General features: G+C 47.0%; 1 protein-coding gene across 5 annotated transcripts in view; it reads left to right on the top strand.

Moving 5' to 3' along the window:
• The window catches only part of sipa1l3 (signal-induced proliferation-associated 1 like 3), a 54,511-nt gene extending 35,390 nt beyond the window's left edge, over positions 1-19,121 (top strand). For 3 of the 5 annotated variants that reach the window (XM_040161427.2, XM_040161504.2, XM_078098298.1), the window contains 20 exons: positions 773-903; positions 2,887-3,075; positions 3,542-3,716; positions 4,078-4,181; positions 5,678-5,835; positions 5,928-6,510; positions 7,309-7,407; positions 7,522-7,697; positions 9,955-10,206; positions 10,307-10,480; positions 10,913-11,037; positions 11,519-11,634; positions 11,727-12,169; positions 13,438-13,662; positions 13,905-14,067; positions 14,159-14,333; positions 14,505-14,681; positions 15,325-15,451; positions 15,909-15,990; positions 16,412-19,121. In XM_040161427.2, the coding sequence (XP_040017361.2) occupies positions 773-903; positions 2,887-3,075; positions 3,542-3,716; positions 4,078-4,181; positions 5,678-5,835; positions 5,928-6,510; positions 7,309-7,407; positions 7,522-7,697; positions 9,955-10,206; positions 10,307-10,480; positions 10,913-11,037; positions 11,519-11,634; positions 11,727-12,169; positions 13,438-13,662; positions 13,905-14,067; positions 14,159-14,333; positions 14,505-14,681; positions 15,325-15,451; positions 15,909-15,990; positions 16,412-16,603 (3,866 nt within the window). In that variant the 3' untranslated portion in view covers positions 16,604-19,121. The remainder of the gene's footprint in view (positions 1-772; positions 904-2,886; positions 3,076-3,541; positions 3,717-4,077; positions 4,182-5,677; positions 5,836-5,927; positions 6,511-7,308; positions 7,408-7,521; positions 7,698-9,954; positions 10,207-10,306; positions 10,481-10,912; positions 11,038-11,518; positions 11,635-11,726; positions 12,170-13,437; positions 13,663-13,904; positions 14,068-14,158; positions 14,334-14,504; positions 14,682-15,324; positions 15,452-15,908; positions 15,991-16,411) is intronic. The other 2 variants (XM_040161573.2, XM_078098299.1) reach the window with 1 other exon arrangement.
• Positions 19,122-19,169: the final 48 nt, after the last annotated feature.

The raw sequence follows: 19,169 nt of genomic DNA, 5'->3' as shown, positions 1-19,169 counted from the left end.
AGCCACACAGATAAAGGTTATCATTCCAAAAATATGTTCCGCTGACTCCTTTTCCAGCGCAGTTCTCCCCCAGAATGCCTCATTGATTTCGTCGTGTTGTGCGAGAAAGCCTCATCAAAAAGCTGACGTTTTGCGCCATGGAAGCCCGAGCGGGCCCGAGCCTCTGGACGCGTACGTCGTCTTGGTTCACTCCAGTCACATGGGGGATGAACAAGGAGTACTTGTCGAGGTGGATTCCTGGGCGAGTCTTCGGACTCGCGCGCTGCCCGTGGCGTTGGCATTAGCTCGGCTTAGCTGAGCCGCTTTAGACGAAGACGTGCTGGATGCTCGTGAAGTGCTTTGAAAGCTTTGTCGCAGCCTCTCAATGGGTGATTACGTTGTGTGCAAACACGGTAACAAGCCCCAGCATGTTTATTGGCAACATATAACACTCTGTTTTTGTTTGTTTATTGCACATATATATTGTGTGAACAGTGTTGTTGTCAAACACAGAATTCAAAGGTGTTTTATTGCCTTGTGTTGGCTGAGTTTGTAAATACTCGAGTATTGATTCCCAGATAGCACGTCATTGTGTTAGTTGAGTAATTGCCCCTTTGCTGCCAGTCCTGCTTATTATACGTACTCTTTGTTTTATCAAACCATGATACCTTTTTGTTAGTATCACGTAATACAGAAACCTGGAGTTGAATCCCTGGAAAGTGCCTTGTTTTACTAACTGTTTAACTAACGACATTTACTCTAATGTTCTCCATCTCTTGTTGACCTTCAATAGAGCACTCAAACTACTTTGGGACGGACGATAAGATGGGAGCCGTGGCCGTGAGCATCCGCAGGGAGAAGCTGGAAGACACCAAAGACCTGAAAGACCAGTACCAGTACCGCCTCATCGTCAGGGCCAGTGAGGTATGGACGAACCGCCGTGTGTCTGCGCCGCCACGTGTCCTAGCTATGGCTCTCCTCACCCTCTGGGTTTGACCTTTCCCCTCCCTCCTCACCCCCTCTGTCCTCCATCCACTTTGCCAGTGGAAAATTCCACCTGCCCAGTGGCAGCAAAGCCAAACCAAACACCGGCTGCTGAGGCCAAAGTGTTCGCTCTCACAGGAAGCCCACCCGACCACTTTAATGGCTGAAATACTTGTGATGCGTTAAGCGATGCGCTGGTGATCTCTGCGAACTAGTTTGGATTCTCACTCGGATTTGTTCAAAGACTACAAACTAATGTTTTCTGCTCACGTTCCAACTTTTCGGGGGGTTTTGCAATGATGAAGAGTTCTTACGGGCAAATGCGATCAGAATTTCTTTTGCCTTCTGCCATATTTCATTCCAAAAATATTGAATTGATATATGATATATACATATCGTTAGTCTTCTGTTTTAAAAGTTCATAAGTAAAACAGCCAAGTGTGCCTGTGTTCATAGCGTTCCTCTGGCACTCTGTTGATTTTAGCTGGATTACATGGCTGCCTGGCCTTATCACCTTCGCTCTGGCATTACAATAGAACCTCTCTGCCATCAAAGTACATAGAGCTCAGCTAACAGACACAGGCAGCACACCCGAGGCTACCGTTCCCACACGGAGAGAAAAGGGGGAGGATTGATTGCTCTGAAGCCGCAGCTGCTCTCAAATATCCACCTCCCTTAAGACCGTCATTTAATTCTGTGCGGCAGTGCTGACGCAGCAAGGTGGATGGACTTCCCCCCTTTTTTTTTCCCCTCCATCACACACGCTGCTGCACGCAGCCCTCTGACGTCGCCGGCCGGCGTGTCACGCCCACTCCAAGCTGGCGAGTTGAAAGCCAAAGGCTCCATAACTTCTGCCGGGTGTCAATCGGGTTTAATGTATCGCCGACACACACACGCGCGAGTCTCCGAGGTTTCGACCATCTCTCTGGCCGCAGCCTGCTCCGTAGACTGCCATGCATTTTTAATGAAGCCGCATTTGTGTGTGTGTGTGTGTGTGTGTGTGCCGGTAATTGTGTTTGTGTGTGTGTGTGCGATGAGAACAGCCTGATCCTCCCAACTGTATCCGAGGGTATTCTAGCCTCACTGTTTTGAAGCAGGTCAATTTGCTCTCACCGGGAAGCAGCACTCTGTTGCCGCACAATACTGAGAAGAATATTAATATTCAGTACTGCCGACCAGAAATCCCCCTCACAGAGCACTTTGACTCTGTGTCTGTGTCTGCGTGTGTGTGTGTGTCTGCGTGTGTGTGTGTGTGTGTGTTGGGCACAGAGAGAGTAGCGTCAGGGCATTTTGAGAAGGGAGACCATCCCTCATGGACCCTCTTCAGTTGCCCAGGCTGCTAATTATCCTCCACTCCATTTCCAGAGGCGCGGTCCTGTAGCTGAGCCTGACCTCTGGGCTTAATATCAATAATATTACGTAGTATGATTTCTTGTGTCATTCTTGTGTTACTGTTTGTCTCTGTCAGCCCCACCTGTAAAATCCAGAGCTATTTATAAGTGAGTCCAGATATAAAATAATAAGGAGCCAAATACGCAGCATGTTATACTATATAATTATACACAACACAAGAACCGTTTTAACCCACACCAAGAAAAGAGGAAATAATTCAGACCTAACACTAAACTAGACTGTGAACAAGCACAAATTTAGACTTAAAGAGAGGTAAGGAGAAAAGTCAAAGAAAAAAAGGCAAGTCGGCAATCCAGTAATGAATAGTGAAGGTGATTAATAATATTTTGACTCCTGTTCTGCATTAAGTGATCAATGAATGGGGACCATATGACAAAGTACTTTTTTTTTCCCATCCCAAAGTGTTGTTAAGGGGTCGAGGTCAACGATGTTATACAAATGGAGTAATTTCCTAACATTTTTGTTGTGATTTTATATCTTTTAAATCATTGTTCCCTGCCCCGCGTCCAGCTTGTGACGCTGCGAGGCTCCATCTTGGAGGATGCGGTGATGTCGACGGGGCGCCACGGCACTGTGCGAGGTCTGCCGCTGAAGGAGGTCCTGGAGCAGGTGGTCCCCGAGCTCAGCGTCTCCTGTTTGAGGCTGGCGCTCAACACGCCCAAAGCCACCGAGCAGCTCCTTAAACTGGACGAACAGGGGGTGAGCTACGCGCCTATTCCTGCATTTCATTTATGGTCTTGTTTGAATCTGACAGTTGAGCATAACAACATGAGCTGATGAGGAACACAGATGCTTAGAATGCTGCTCAGATAGTGTGATTAAAAGTACTGTATGTGAAAAAGAGATTTCATGTTGGTGCAAGGTACATCGGGCTGAGGTCAGTGAAAGCAGAGCAGGGTGTGGTGTGGTGGAGTGTGTAACCATGAAGGCTTTAATGTTTACCCATGTTATCTTTTTATTTAATGGAGGCCGAAGTGCAAGGCTGAGGTGTTTTTTTCCCTGCAGTCCTTTTGTTCTGTATGTGCAGGTGTTTAAAGCATTAAAGTGGTGCTCGGCGCTTAAGTGCATCCATATATCCATCGGGGGCGTGACACCCAAGTACAGACCGCAGTGTTCCGCCTGTTTGCGCACGCGGCGTTAATGTTGTCTCTCTGCTGTTGTGCAGTTGAGTCAGAAGCACAAGGTGGGTGTTCTGCTGTGCCGTGCGGGCCAAAGCACAGAGGAGGAGATGTACAACAACGAGGAGGCGTCACCCGCCTTCTCTGCCTTCCTGAAGCTGCTGGGGGAGCAGGTCCTTCTCAAAGGATTCACCAAATACGCCGCGCAGCTCGACACAAAGAGTGAGTCCTTTGAAGAGGCCCTTTCAGACGTGACTGACGTCCTTCACTTATTTGAAGGGACACAAAACACATGATATCATAAGAACAAACTTCAGCTGTGAGAATTTTCCTCAAATAAGTCCCGATGGAATAAAGCCACATGGAACATTTGCACAACTATACCAAATCAATTACTCTTAAAACCTACATGTTGCCAATAATGTTAGGTAATCTATGTCTAAACAGTAAAAGCCGGGCCAGGTGTCCTAAGCCTAACCTGGAAAAACATATGTTTGAACATCTGTTTTTGGACTTTAATGCAGTAACATTGTCATTTGTAAGTTACCAATGTGTCATTTGAAATCCAAATCTCTTTCTCCAGCGGACTCTACAGGCACCCACTCCCTGTACACCACCTACCAGGGCTACGAGGTCATGTTCCACGTGTCCACCATGCTGCCGTACATGCCCAACAACCCACAGCAGGTCAGAGCTCATGAGCGGCACTCTCAGGCCTGTGATGTTACTCAAAGTCTCCCCGAGGTTGTTCGAGAAAGCCTCTTTGCATCGTAAAACACAGCGAGAATTTATTAAAGTGGCAACTCGTGGCTTGTGTCACCCTTTTTCATTTGGAGTTCTTCCCTCTTTTTTTTTCAGCCTCACGTGTCATGTCTTTTTTCTCCTCTTTCTGTCTGCCTCTCATTCACATTCACTTTACTGCATACGAGCTGGGTGGGGTTCACTAGTGAGAAGTTTTTTCTTTTCTCCCTTTTTCTTTTCACTCCTTTAAATAAAGCTGCCTTCCTACACGTCCTCCTGGGCGCTGTGGGCTTGCAGCGTGTGTCATTGAATAGTGTGTAAGATAACATTTTGCGTGTGGGTATTATTAATAGTTTGCGTTGAGAGGACGTGTGGGTGCTCAGTATTAGTTTATTATAATTCAGTGATGGAAAGGCCATTTGATCTGCAACAATAATTTTAAAAGGAATCAATAACATTGTGAATTGGAGTAATGTACTCTGATAACCATGCACACAGCAGCAATCTATCGTTTATTATAAACAAGCTTGATCATCTTTAAATACTTGCTTAACATCCTGTTAAGTTGTTGAGTAAACACAAAATGTGCAGTTTGCAGGTTAAAAGTCTGCACAGTTGGAACAGTTCATTTATCTTCATAAATCGGAAAGTGTCATTTCATCAATAGGTCTATAACTCCATCCAGAGGCTGAGAGTGCAGCAGCAAGGGGCTGTACCTGCTCAGATGAACCTCTAGGTGGCAGTGTCTGGCTGATTAAATAGAACCTGTAGTGGATGGAGGCGGCGAGAGGAGTGAAGTAGAAATATAGGTTCTGTGACGGCTCTCTCATTCAGACAGAAAGAGTAACAGAGAGGACTGCACACCTTGTGGTACCAGAGACCGAATGTAAAGCAAATATCTGTTGGATTTCAAATGTCGGCAGTATTTAGTTTGGTTCAGAATGGATGCTAAAATAGAAAATAGTCAAGATGTAGATACCTGGTCCCAAATGATCAACTCCACCCATAACAGTGAACTTTTGAAAACCCGCAGCATCAGGCAGCACAAGTGAAGGAGGCTCCGTGATGGAGGGTGTTTGGGGTATCTGGGTAGAATCAGTTGGCCGGATAGGATTACATAATTGGTACTTTCACACTTATCTCTGCAGATGAAGAGAGGATTGGCAAGCAGCAAACCACAGTGTGCCATGTCTTCTACACCAACACAGATAGATGGACAATCCAACACACACACACACACACACACACAGACACACACAAATAGCCCACAAACGATCCGAAAAATAAATCACACAAGGAACCGTGTTTGGTGTCACGCAGTGAGCATCTTACTCTCTCGTCAGACTCTCTGCTGTCGTCGACTGAGTCACTCGTGTCAACGGCCGTTGTGTTAGCGCATCCAATTCATTTGTTACTTCTGTCTCTCGTGTCTTCTCCCTCAGCTCCTGAGAAAGAGGCACATAGGGAACGACATTGTCACTATAATCTTTCAAGAGCCGGGAGCGATGCCCTTCACCCCGCAGAATATCCGCTCGCACTTCCAGCACGTCTTTGTTATTGTCCGTGTGCACAACCCTTGCTCTGAAGGCACCTGGTACAGGTAAATGTTCACACAAACACACACACACACACAACTGTAATATAAAAGGTGTTTTTTCTCACACCTTAAATCCGTTCCGCCTTTTGTTTCAGCGTCGCTGTGACCAGAATGAAAGACGTGCCTCCTTTCGGCCCGCCCATTCCCAGCGGCGTCGCTTTCCGTGACCCCGAAACCTTTCGGAACTTCCTCCTCGCCAAAGTCATCAATGCGGAAACCGCGGCGCACAAGTCCGAGAAGTTCCACACCATGGCGACGCGAACGCGCCAGGAGTACCTGCGCGACCTGGCCGAGAACTACGTCAGCAGCACACCGCTCGACACCGCCGGCAAGCTGAACAACCTCATCTCCCTCGCGTCCAAGAAGCGCGAGCGCTCCAAGGCGAGGGAGGGAGCCGAGCTGGGCGCCGCGGGCGCCATCGCCTGGAGGGTCCAGGCCCAGGACTTCAGCGGAGGCGGCACGGAGCTCCCCTGCGCCCTGGGTCTGTCGGCTGAGTACGTCCTCCTCACGGACTGCTCCACCAAAGAGGTGGTGTTCAACTGCTTCTGTGCGGACGTGATCGGCTGGACGCCGGAGCGGCTCACCCTGAAGATCTTCTACGGCCGAGGAGACCACATCGCCGTGCGCGTACCAGAAGGCTGCGCACAGGACATCAGGGAGATGGTGCAGAGGTTAAAGGTGAGAGGTTAACAGCCGGTAGAGGGACGGTGACTAGCGGACCAGGAAATTCATTTTTTGTTTGGCGCATATTTGGGCCTGTGTTGTGTTAATAGGCTGTAAACGGGTAAAGTTAGATCAACGTATTAATGTGAGTATCCTCAAGGCCTAACAAATGTTTTGAATTAATTTGTGTGCCAGCTGATTTTCAAAAATGTAATTTGCATCTCTCTCTCTCTTCCGCCCATTTCCTGTCTCTCTTTACCAGCACTAATTACTGTGGAAATGCTTTTTACTAGCTTGCAGGTTTTTTCTTCACTGCTTTTATCGGGTATCGTTTCAATTTTGGAGTTTTGCTCAGTTCTGTTACATCTGCGTCCTGCAGAACCTGCACAATGTATCAGAGCTGACGCTAACAACCTAGTCTGCATTGATATGAAAATATGAACTCAAAAATTTGTAGTTCTATTAATCATATCTCAATCTTTCAGCTAGTGGATGAGAGAAAGATAATACTGAGATAATTCCTTTACAATTTCAACAAATCAAATGTCAGGAAAGGAGATTTCCTGGACTCCACTAAGCGTTGGGTTCTCTCAACAACCAGAATAGTCTTTCTATAATGCCAATTATATGCATCGTTTCAGATTACTTCACATAGAGCTTTGTGTAAATATTGTTTAAATTACTGATAGAGTATTCAATGCTCCTACTTCTTTTAATTTAATGTTTTATGTTTTTTCCTTTGTTTTAGAAGATACCCCGACACATACGAATACGATCACACTTTAACCCCGTGATCTATTTCTTCTTGTCTAGTCCCTGACCGTAGGATGTGAGACGGTGGATATGACTCTGAGGAGGAACGGACTGGGTCAACTGGGCTTCCATGTTCGCCTGGACGGCACAGTGGCCGAGGTACCGTCAGACGACCATCTGCCACTCCGGATCTGGGACACTCATCTGCCAAGACTCTTGGCTGTGCATAACTGGCTCGTTTGAAGACGTCTCTGGTGGGTTTTTGTTGTGCAGGTGGAGGAATACGGCTTCGCCTGGCAGGCCGGACTGAGGCAGGGCAGTCGGCTGGTGGAGATCTGCAAGGTGGCCGCGGTGACGCTCACCCACGAGCAGATGATTGACCTGCTGAGGACCTCGGTCACTGTCAAAGTCATCATCATTCCTCCGTACGAAGAGGGGGGGCCTCGCAGGTGTGTTGAAATGCCTTTGGAGCTAAAGTAATGACGGTGGCTTATTTTCAAACAGCTCTGTTGAATACAGATGTTGAGGAGGTAGGACACGGCACTGCCGAGTGTTGGCAGGCAGTCGTGGAAGGACAAGAGCCAGGGTGAGTGCAGGAGGCTGTTCGCACAAACGCACAAACCGGTGAGGTAATGGCCAGACTCCAATGTTCTGGGAGGATTTTGTGTGGGAGTGCGTGAAAAGAGGAAGCAAGAGACAAAAGGACGACGTGTAGTTGAAGAGAACCGCTAGAATGAAGCGCAGAGAGAAAAAAGACAGGTTTTTGATTTCTTTGTTTCCCTCCCCACGTGTGTGTAGTCTCATCTTGCTCAGCTTACTATCGCCATGTTTCCCCTCCTCCCACGGTTTATTTTTTTTCCCTCCCGTCATCCTTCTCGAACCTTTCATCTACACGCACGGCCTTGACAAAGACAGAATAACGAGGCCTTTCGAGACACTGATGTGGTGCTACACAGCGGTTACAAAGGTGAAGAATAACCACAGTGGCTCCGCGTCTCTCACTGAGAACCGGGGCTTTTAAATACGGTAATTGTTGCTGGTTGTGTCATCGCACTGTGGTTAGATATCTTTATGTTGGAGGCAGTTTAATTACACCGAGTTAAATCCCTTTGACGCACACACACACACACACACACACACACACACACACACACACACACACACTCTCTCTCTTCTCTCTCAAGTAGAAGCTGATAATTAAGAGTCTTGTATTTCACTCATCCCCCACTCTCACTCTCACTCTCTCTCTCTCTCTCTCTCTCTCTCTCTCTCTCTCTCTCTCTCTCTCTCTCTCTCTCTCTCTCTCGCTCTCTCTTGCTCTCTGACTGGTATGCCGTTGTGTGCCAAGCAAGCAGATTGCATCAGATTAAGGCTTGGATTCTGCAGGGAGAAAGGAGGAAAAAAAAGGGCTGCATAAGATAAATAAACGAGTGGAAGTGATTAATTAAAAATGCATGCCCTGCGCGAATGAAAAGGACGGAAGAGCGGGGGGATGGAGGGAGAGGCGAGGCAGGGTTTATTCAGTTGGAGATGCAGAGAAGCGCTCGTGAGGAAGACGTGTCTCAACACCACCTAGAGTGAAGGAGGTGGGTGGGTGGGTGGAGGAGAGAAAGAGAAACCAGAGTTGGAAGTGCTCTTCCTTTCTGCTCTGAACGGTTGCCGTGCTCTTGTGCGGTGGAGGGATACGGGCGAGAGAAGATGTGATGTAGCAGTCCTTTTGACCACGTGTGTTGTTGGGAGCTACAGCTGTGTCACATCTGCCGCCGTGATGAAAGAAACAGTTCATGTCACCGTACTTAGGCTGCGCTCTCTCTAAGGTCTGTACTGCTGCTGCGTAACTGTATGGATGTATGTTGATGTTGATTAATTGGTGATTGTGTTTTCCACAGACATGGTGATGTGTGTGTGTTTGTGTTTACATCCATACATCTTTCCTTTGACAGTGTTGTTCTGTGTTGTGGCAGAGTTTAATGTCACCAGGCTCCTCAATTAATTCAGGTTAAACACCAAAGAATCAGTTCACATGAATTGAAATAATACGTATTGTTGCACTTATATCTGCTGGTATGTATCCATGCAGATTAGGTTGTCTTTATTTTAATGTGTTATGTACTGAGAGTTCTTCCTCCACCACAATACAATACAGGTTCATTCATTCTAACCACAGCATTGAGAAACAATATTCGCTTTTTTTTACAGCACTTATCCTAAATCTTAAATAATGTCTGCGTTATTTCGAATAATTTAAACTGTCTACTGTGTACAGTTTTAACCAGAACTATGTTCCGGTGAAGAAATAGTCCCTAATAGTTGAGTTGGTCTATGTCAATGCCGGCCTGTGATTGGCTGTGAATTAAGGAATTGTGACGTTTAAAGGATATGTGCTGCACCTTGGGCTCGCTAGAGGCTACATGAATGCATTTCAGTTGTGCTCGTGGCCTGATTTTGCAAATACAAATATGTAGAAGCATTTTCACACACTAAACTCTGTGCAGAAGCCACAGCTTCAAAGCTTCTACACTGCAAGAATGCAGTCCAGATCTTCAGAGAGGACGCAGTGCTTCTTCTTCTTCATCTCCGGGGGCCGCCCTGAGCCGACATAACGGGTCTTTGGGAGGGGAGGGGGGTGGGGGGGGGCCTTCAAGTGTCAAGCACTTGATTGACTTGTTGTGCGTGATCTCCCTTCATCTCTCTCTCTGTGTGTAGGGGCTGCACAGAGGACTATGAGATGAAGACCATGGAGCAGAAGCCAGAACCTGAGCCTCTGGCGGCCGGCTATCGACCCTCCCCTCGCGCTGCGTGCCGATGGGACAGTCCCGTCATTCCTCCGGGGCTCCACAGTGTTCCTAACCAACAGCGCTGGGGCCCTATGGGTCCCCCGCCTCCTTCACTGGCCCGCTCACACAAGACCATGATTCCCGTTCCCTACAGGGAGCCCCAGCACCTCAACTCAAAGAGGTGAGACTTCCTTTATCTCATTTGCTTTCTCACTCCATGTAGATGAATGGTTACTCGTGGTCCTGATGGTTTACCGTCTCCGTCCTCGTGTGTCCTCCAGGCCAGTGAGCTACCCGGAGAACCACTACAGTATGTCTCCCACAGTAGTGCTGCCCTACAGAAACCCCTCAGCCAGCTTCTCCTCGCCCTCCTCAGGCTTGGTAGGCCTCTCCACAATGGGGCCACCTGGAATCACACCAGGCCCCTTCATACGCTACAAACCCTCCCCCGACAGGTGTGTGCGCTCTGTTTGTTTTTCCCAGCGCTCCTCCAGCGCTCCGTGTCTGATGTAACTCATAAGCATAGTTTTGTTTGCTCGTGGTGGATTATGTCTGTTTATAAGATGAGGCTGACTAATGCGTCAGGTCTGCAGTTAGACGTGTATGAACACACTGTCTCCTTGAGGAAGGATCTGGTGTGTGGGCGGCGCTTTCCCACTGTGTGGAGGTTGATAACATCTCACCAAACCGGATGAATGTGTTTTATTCAACTGCCATCAGGGCGCAAAACAGAACTTCGAATTTTCATGCTAAATTTTAGTTGTTGTTTTTTTTTAGCCTTTGAGTCATTTTGACAAACATTTCAGTTTTTTCTTATTTAACCAACAGTGACATGAATGTGTTTATTGATCAAACGTCGCCCTTCCTCCTATGATCCATCGGTGTAGATATGGAGCAGGACAGCGCCCCCTGCTGCCCTTTGAGCCCCATTTCAGTGTAGACATAAATTCCAGTGGCGAGTCTTCCTCGGGCTTCACCAGCCAGGAGAGCACCATGGAGCGCTGCAAAACAGGTACGCCACCTTCAAAAGCTACAAGCAACCGATGAACAACATGTCGTGAATCCTCCTACAATCACTGTATGACTGATTTTGTATTTGCAATCGATCACATTGTACGTGAAAGGGTTTCGTCCATAGCGATGAACTCACAGATCATTATCACCGACTGATTCTCAGATCTCGTCAGTGGTTTTTTGGAGAGCTTTTTTCAGAAACACGCAACTGATACTATGTGAAAATTAAATAATTATTTGCGGACTTCCTAGTAAGGCTAAACTACATTCATAGTCTGTTTTGCTTAAGTCTGTGTGCGTGTGTGTGTGTGTGTGTGTGTGTGTGTGTTGCACAGTAGAGGTAACGCAGTGTGATTTTGTGCGCTGGCTGAGGTCAGTGTTTTTATATGTGCTATAAGTATTTAATCCTCTTTGCAACCATAGAGGTTCAGTGTAATTTTCTTTAATCCGGTGAGTGTCTGCGTGTGTTTTCTGTCTAGAACCCCTCTGGCACGTCCCGGTGCCGTCGTCCCGGGGGCCAGGCGGTGGAGGGGGGCAGAGGAGACCAACCAGACAGGATGTCCCCGGGAAGGACTCTCCGAACAGACACTCGAAGGTCGGACTGGGCGCCATCGCCCCCCGTCTCAGTTCATCCATCTTCGTTGCCTGGTTCCCTGTGAGTTTGTCTAAACGCTGTGTCCTCTGCAGGGCGAGACGCAGTACTCCAGCCACTCCAGCAGCAACACGCTGTCCAGCAACGCCTCCAGCGGCCACAGCGACGAGCGCTGGTTCGACGGCGGACCTGTAGGAGAGCGAGGAGTCGGCGGTTGCCTCGGCGACCCGGTGGACCCTGACCCCGACCTTCTCAACAAGGGGGGGTCCAACGACAGCGGAATCGACGCCTCGACCCACTACAACAACAATCGCCAGGGAAACGTGTCCAGCAGCCAGTCCCACAAGCCCATGCACGGCTTTGCAGCGTACAGCGGCGTCCAGGAGCTGTCTGTGGGGAGGGGCAGCAGCGGAGAGGCGAGGAGACGGGAGTCTTCGCCCATCATAGCAGCCAAGGCAAATCAGAACAAAGGGTACCGCACCAGGACATTCCCGCCTCCCGGCTCCAGCGCAGATAAAATGGATGCTTTCAAGCCCAGGCAAGTGTCCAACTCACTAATGAAATGCTTCTTCTGTGGCATTTTTATGACGCTAACATTATTTTCCTCATTAACTCAATGAAGGGGCTGTTTTTTATTATATGGAGAGGGTGTTGCATTCATGAGCCTTGGTGAATGTCTGTACTAACTTTACAAAGTACAGACTTTCAACAAGTTTTAAAGCGATCTCAAGTGAATGCCTTAGTCATTGTGTACCACGGCCAGATTGACACACGACAATCAATCTTTAAAGGCTACGTTAGAGATTAAAGAAGCCTAATCCTTGGGAAGCATAGAGATCATCATGTGATCTCTTCTGCTCGTGCGCTTGCTTCCCCCACATCATAAAACACACAAACGTGCACAGACACGGCTCTGTGTTGGATTAAGACGATCTCTGTCTAAACCTCCTCCCCTGCGTTCGTCCATCAACAGAAAATAGACGTGAAAGTACATCCGCTGTTTCATTACGCTTTGTGGACAAATGGACATATAGTTGTAAGGTATATGATTTGTTTTCCAGGCAGAGGATTACAGTTGGTGTTTTGGGGTGATAAATGATGGTAGTTCTGCTGTTTAACCCTTCGCTGAGAATGGAGTTGTATCAGCAGACGCTTGCATGGTGTCTGTGATGTGAGCTGGAGTTGCATACTCTTATCTTCAATGCCTGATCGACGCATGGGAAGAGAGTAAGACGTACTCTACAAGAATAAATTATGCATTGATATTCATGAATATATGAATGTGGCAAGACAACTCGTATAAAGAGCTGAACAACAAACTCAATTCACTCCCTGTGAGCAAAGCCAACATATCTGTGCTCTGATCATTTCTTGCTCATGTTTTTCGTAGCTTTGTATGTTAAAGAATCTCCCTTAACTGTGATTCAATTGCAAGTTTATTGTTTCATGTTCCTTAGGAATAGTCTGGCATTTAGGGAGAATGTTCATTGAAACAGGAGGAAACAGGTTACCTGGCTGAGTCCAAATGTATCAAAATAGCGTCACACCTGTACGGCTAAAGCGTACTAATTTACATAATTGTTTTTTATTAATTTTTCCACAAAATGTTGAACTATTTTTAGAAGTTCAAAGGACAAAGACTTTAATCTCCACCTGTACACACTAGTTGGATCTCTTGAAAGTGACATCCAGAAACACTGTCGCATTTACCGAGAAACAGATCTTTGACATCTGTGACAAAATGCTGAAGCTCCTTCCCAGCAGATGGCATTAATTGTGTGTGTATGTGTGTGTTTGTCCTCTCAGGGCCTACACACCGCAGGGCTACAAAACACCAGCTGAGAGAGCGCGGCCCGTCCGAGCGGCCACGACAACGCCCACCTCCGCTCATTTGAGCTCCGCCCCTCTGTCCAGCTCCGCTCCCAAGGCCTTCTATGGCAAGAGCAGACAAAGCGCGTGGCAGAACCACGACAGCAGCCCGTCACCTTCGAACACAACGACCTCCAGCTCCGACAGCAGCAAGAGCAAGAAGTGAGTTGGTGACGGAGGTCTGGCTCGTTTTCACGCGTTTATGATCCCATTTAGTTTGTGAACCGCACCACTCAGCAAATTATTCTGTTCCTGTAACATCACATTAAATATGAGTTTACCAAGCACGCTTAAGAAGTGTGTCTAAAACCGCCACCATCTTATTTCTGATGGTGGAAGCGCATAACTCTGCTCTGCTGCCGTCGGTGCTTTGGATGCTCATGTCTCTCGTTTGGTGTCTCCAGGCAGGTGGATGCAAACTCAAAGAACGTGTTTGGGCAACCTCGCCTGCGAGCCTCACTGAGGGACCTGCGCTCCCCGAGACGCACTTACAAAAGCACCATCGAAGACGACCTGAAGAAACTGATCATCATGGACAACCCGGGAGAGACGTCACAAAGGGATCCGGTGAGCGAACCCTCGGACCCAAAAGGTCTGGCTTTGATGAGCCTTCACAGGCGCGCGCACAGAGCTCTCTGACCTCCCTTATCTCCCGTAGTCTCCCCGACGGACCTTGCAGCGCACCTTCTCCGATGAGTCACTGTGCAGCGGGCGCAGGGACGCCAGCTTCGCCAACTCCGAGAACCCGACGACGGCCACCGACGTCCTGTTCACCTGCACGCTGCCCACGCGCAGACATGCCGTCTCCTCCAGCCAAAACCAGAGCAAGAAGGGTGAGTTTAAACTGCCGCGTTGATGCCGGTGGACTGAAGTTACACGGCTGCGTTAGCGGAGTGCATTTTCCCGGCCAGTCAGCGATGAAAGCGCTCTTCTTCCACCTCGTAGTGGTGTATCGTTCATTGTTTGTTTGCTCACTGCAGCTCTGCTGCCCTCTTGTCCCTCAGGGCCTCTGTCCGCCTCAGAGCTGTCCCTCACAGAGGTTAGAGACAAAGTCCCCCCCCTGAGGAGGCTCGATCCCGGGCTCATGCCTCTTCCCGACACAGCCAGTGGCCTGGAGTGGTCCAGCCTGGTCAGCGCTGCGAAAGCCTACGAAGGTGAGGATGGAGACACCTCAGGATTAGGTTGGTTCCACTCAGTGTGAGATTATACTTGTTGTATGAGGCATTTCCTGTATTGTTCTGCTTCCTCGCTGGCAATGATCTTGGGCTGTCTGTCCGTCGCACAAACAACATCTTAGTAAAGCCAGAGGGGAATTTCTTCACATTTACAGGAAGAAAGTTGAAGCTATAACATGAAGTGAGGACTTTTTGAACAAACATGGATGTGAACGACGCTCTGGCTGAAATTTATGCAAAAATAATTGTATTACAATTGTCTTGAAAGTTTACAACACAACAGCTTACAATAATCCTGTACATATCAGATTTGTGTGTTTTTTGTTCAATCGTACATACCTGGTGGATGTGAGACCTGTAATTTGGTATCTGGGGGCTTATCGGTTCCATCAGGTCTCGCCTCTCTTCTGTCCCAGGAGAGAAGGCGATCTCTGCGTTCGTCTGTATTTCGACCGGCTGCTCTGCTTTTCACTGATTCCTTCGTGGGTCTCTCTTGTGTCCCCCCGCCACCACAGGGGGACACAAGACAGACACAAGCCAACCCTTGATCCGTGACCCTTCCCTTCCTCGCCGAGGCGCAACTGTGTCATTGATATTGAGGGACTCATTCATGCAGCTGTTATAAGGGGCGATTGCGTGTCTGTTGCAGCACAACGAGCAGTTTCCCTCTTCTCACTGACCGAGCCACCGGCCGGCGGTCCAGACACGAGACCAGTCGTCAGCCCGGTGCAGTTTCAGACTCCTCAGACGCCGCGGACCACACCGACCTTTGGCGGGTAGGCCGACCTCGCTCTCTTTGTCGAGTTGTGCAGAGAACTCTAGGAACGCGAGTCCTTCTCACTGCTGCCATCTGGTGGTGATGCGCTCCACTGTTTTGAAATGAATGGATGAAACTTGTATGCTGTTACTGTCCTTCAGTCGTGTCTTACTGAGCCAGTGAGCTGCACTCTACATTGTTGACATGATTGAAACCAAAGAGCTTCAGTTCCAACATTCTTTAACTAGAATGAATTCACTCACAGATACACCAGTGAAACGTGTCCTTCATTAACCACTTAAACAACCAGTGCGGCTTTTTTTCTCAATGCAAAGGGATTTGTTGTTTAGAATGTTTCTTTTTTTACATACTGCTTGTGTTTGTTCCTATGTATAGAATAGTATATTGCATACTGTGCACTGCCCTTTGCGCAAATAGAGGAAATATAAATAAATCTGTGCCGTGTGTGTTAACAGCGACGAGGTGTCCAGCGATATGTCCGGTCGGCTTCTCCACCTGGAAGTGATGTTGAAACGGCTGAACAATGATCTGGATAAAGTAAGAATTTTAATTTCAATTTTTAATTATATATATTATGCTACATTATAGTGAAATAGTGACCAATTTCTTCATTTTTTTGACACCTTGGCTTTCTCCCCTCAACAATAATCCAGCTTTCAAGACAGAACAGGTTCAAAAGCAATTTAAGTGAAAAGACGACAACTTTTTAGGAGATTCTGTGGTGCTCGCAGGCAGTTTTGTAGTTTCCAGGATTTATGCTAAGCTATGCTACCTGTCTGCTGGTTGTACCATTTTTATTTCATGGATAAACACGAGCGTGGGATCCCCCTGGTCACGTGACTTTTAGCCGAGCGATTGCGCAAATGATCCCTCCAACCGCCAAAATAGCCGTTCCAGAGGTTGTCGGATGACACGTTGTTTCTCTTCTTCTCTCCTCATGTCTTCTCTCTGCCACCAGGAGAAGAAGGATAAAGTCATTCTGCTGGCAGAGATGGCCAACCTGAGAGAGAACAACCAGCGCCTGCAGGAGGAGAGCCTCACAGCCAGCGAGCAGCTGCGCAAGTTCAGCGGCATCATCACCAACGACAATAAGGAGAGCGAGCGCGAGGCTCACTCCCTGACGCACAAAGCCGACTCCAGGAGGGAGTGACACCTGCAGGAGAAGAGAGTCTGCCCGCGGGGGAGAGCCCCCGTGACTCCTTTCACGCGCAGCGGCGGCAGAGGTCACACCGACGTGCCCTCGCTCAGCTTCTGCGGGACCGCCTTAAACTGTAGAGAGAGCAAGAAATAAGACGACTGATTTAAAAAATGCATCGCTCCCTGAAAGTCTCCCCACAGAGCAGAGACCCCCCCTCTCTAGTCTCTGTGTCTGTTTATTTTTATAGACTGAAGTAAAAAAAAAAGTCTTGAATACTAGCAGTGTCTATATATCTATATAGATACATACATACATATGCTACTATGCCAGAGGAGCGAGTAGGAGAGGAAACTGTTTGAGAGAACGCTACATCACCTGGAGAGGCCTAATACTGTTCCCGAAGCGAATCAGCCAAAAAAAGACATTACAGACTGCATCTCCCAGAATGCACTAGTAATGGAAGCTCTACAGACATGGTACTGTAGGTAGATGCCTGTGTGGTACAATTCTCATGTATCGATATGACCTATATTGTGCTGATATTGTCGTACTAAAGAGGTGTGTGTGTGTGTGTGTCTGTGAGTGTGTGTCTGTGAGTGTGTTTGTATAGCTGATGGTACTCGGAAACATTACCGCACAACACTGTTTGTGCTCAAGGCAAAATGCATTTTATTACCCTGTGGTGCGAGTGTGTGAGGTCGGTTGTTTTTGAGTGATGAACAAACCAGTTTACTGTAAAATGAACACCTGCGGGCGCCGTCGTCTTCTTTCCTCCGTTTACATGGATGAACCTGTGGCCCTTTAGATGTGAAACAAGCCAGTGTGAATGATGTCATGCAGCTCAGAGATATTGTTAGTGTCACATCACTAATGTGGTTAATTGTTTGAATTACATAGTCACTGTTTTTTCAGCGGGGCCGCATCATCTCGGATCCAAAATGTACCGGACAATTGTTTTTAACATTGAGTCGTTGTCACAAAAAGAGCATTTAAAAGATGTACAGATAGTTCAAGCAGGAGTTTGACAGACTTGTCGTTAAATATACGGTAATATAGGGTAAAAAGAAAAAAAAACGATTTAGCTCAGCATGAAGACTGGAAACGGGAGAACACGCACGCCTACCAGCACCTCTTAAGCTCACTAATTGAACACCTTATCTCGTCTCAGTCTAGTCTATAGTCTAAAAATCCATTGTTTTTCAGACTATTGTTCTGAGAGTCGTAACCTGCGGCGATTTTTCAAACTATTTATCACATTTGATCAAATACTTGATAGCTGTTAAACCAACAGTGCCCTCTAAAAAAAGTCAAACTATTCATTAATCACGTCTTATTTGCGTACTAATCAAAATGCAGCTGTATTGTGTGAAACTCCTTCATATCAGATCCGGTGCGTTTGTGCGTGTGAGAGGATTTTGTCCCGTGTGTTCTTTGATAACCCAAAATGAACACAAGACACTATTTATACCGCTAGCTTGCTTGATGATATTGTCTTACTATATCTATTTTTCATACAGAAATAATGAGTGTTTCTTCGGACGTTGGTTCTGAACAATTTTCCATGGGCCAGTTTTACTTATTGCTGATCAAATCGTACTGAGCGATGAGGTTTCTTCTTCCCTGGTCTGACTGGAACTGTTGAACTATGAATCCCACTTCTCTCAGGTCCCTCAGGATGCTGTTAAGCGACACTAAACCCTCAGACGATGTAAATGAAACATCTGCAGCGTGCAGGTTACAGTCATCCCTTTAAAATGTATGGCTTATTTAGACCTTTTAACGGCAATACTGACAATTCTAATACATGTTCCTTGTAGTCGACTATATCAATATCTTTACATAAGGTGATATATGGCGGGGAAAGGAGCATCCTTCTTGCCCACTCCTACTGTCAAAGTCCTTTTCTTTTTACACAAGAAGGAACAAGAGTTGTATTCTGCCTGCGAGCTGCACAGAAAACTGCCATTTCCTCCTGCTTTCCTGTCAGCGGTCACACTAACACCAGTAACGCTCCTTTTACAAGTCCCTCAAACAGATTCAGATTCTCCTTATTTCCTTTTGGGGCATTTTTAGTTCTCGTGGCACTTCTCCCTGGAAAGAAGTCCTTCATTCACGCAGCTTTACAAGTCTCTTTAGTTTGCTTGTGTAAAAATGGGGCGAGTTTTTTTTTGTACTATATAATTAAGCTATTTATAGCATACAGTCTGTGGAACAAATCAATACTGCATCATGGTTAAAGGTAATATTGTATAATTAGTTTTTTTAGATGTTAAATATTTGGATAATTTATTTAACACATTCCCGCTGTTGAGAGATGTGAGGGTACTGTGTTTTTGTTTCTATGCCGTTTTATTTGAGAGTACAAAACTGATTTGTATGATTCCTTTTCCATTTTCTGGCATCCGTGCTTTCTGCACAGGGCAGCGGTAACGTCTTGGTTGGACATTTTTCCTTTGGGTTGTAATAACTTGTACATTTAAAAGTGTAAATTATGTTTTCATTATTTTATAAAAAAATATTAAAAACTAAACTTGTTTCCAGTGTTTCATTTTAAAGCGTCAGGGTTTTCCAAAACTCA

Source organism: Gasterosteus aculeatus, chromosome 1, assembly GCF_964276395.1.
Source record: "Gasterosteus aculeatus chromosome 1, fGasAcu3.hap1.1, whole genome shotgun sequence".
In the NCBI taxonomy this organism is placed as follows: Eukaryota; Metazoa; Chordata; class Actinopteri; order Perciformes; family Gasterosteidae; genus Gasterosteus; species Gasterosteus aculeatus.
The sequence above is the reverse complement of the archived record's forward strand: the minus strand, read 5'-3'. Positions and strand labels throughout refer to the sequence as shown.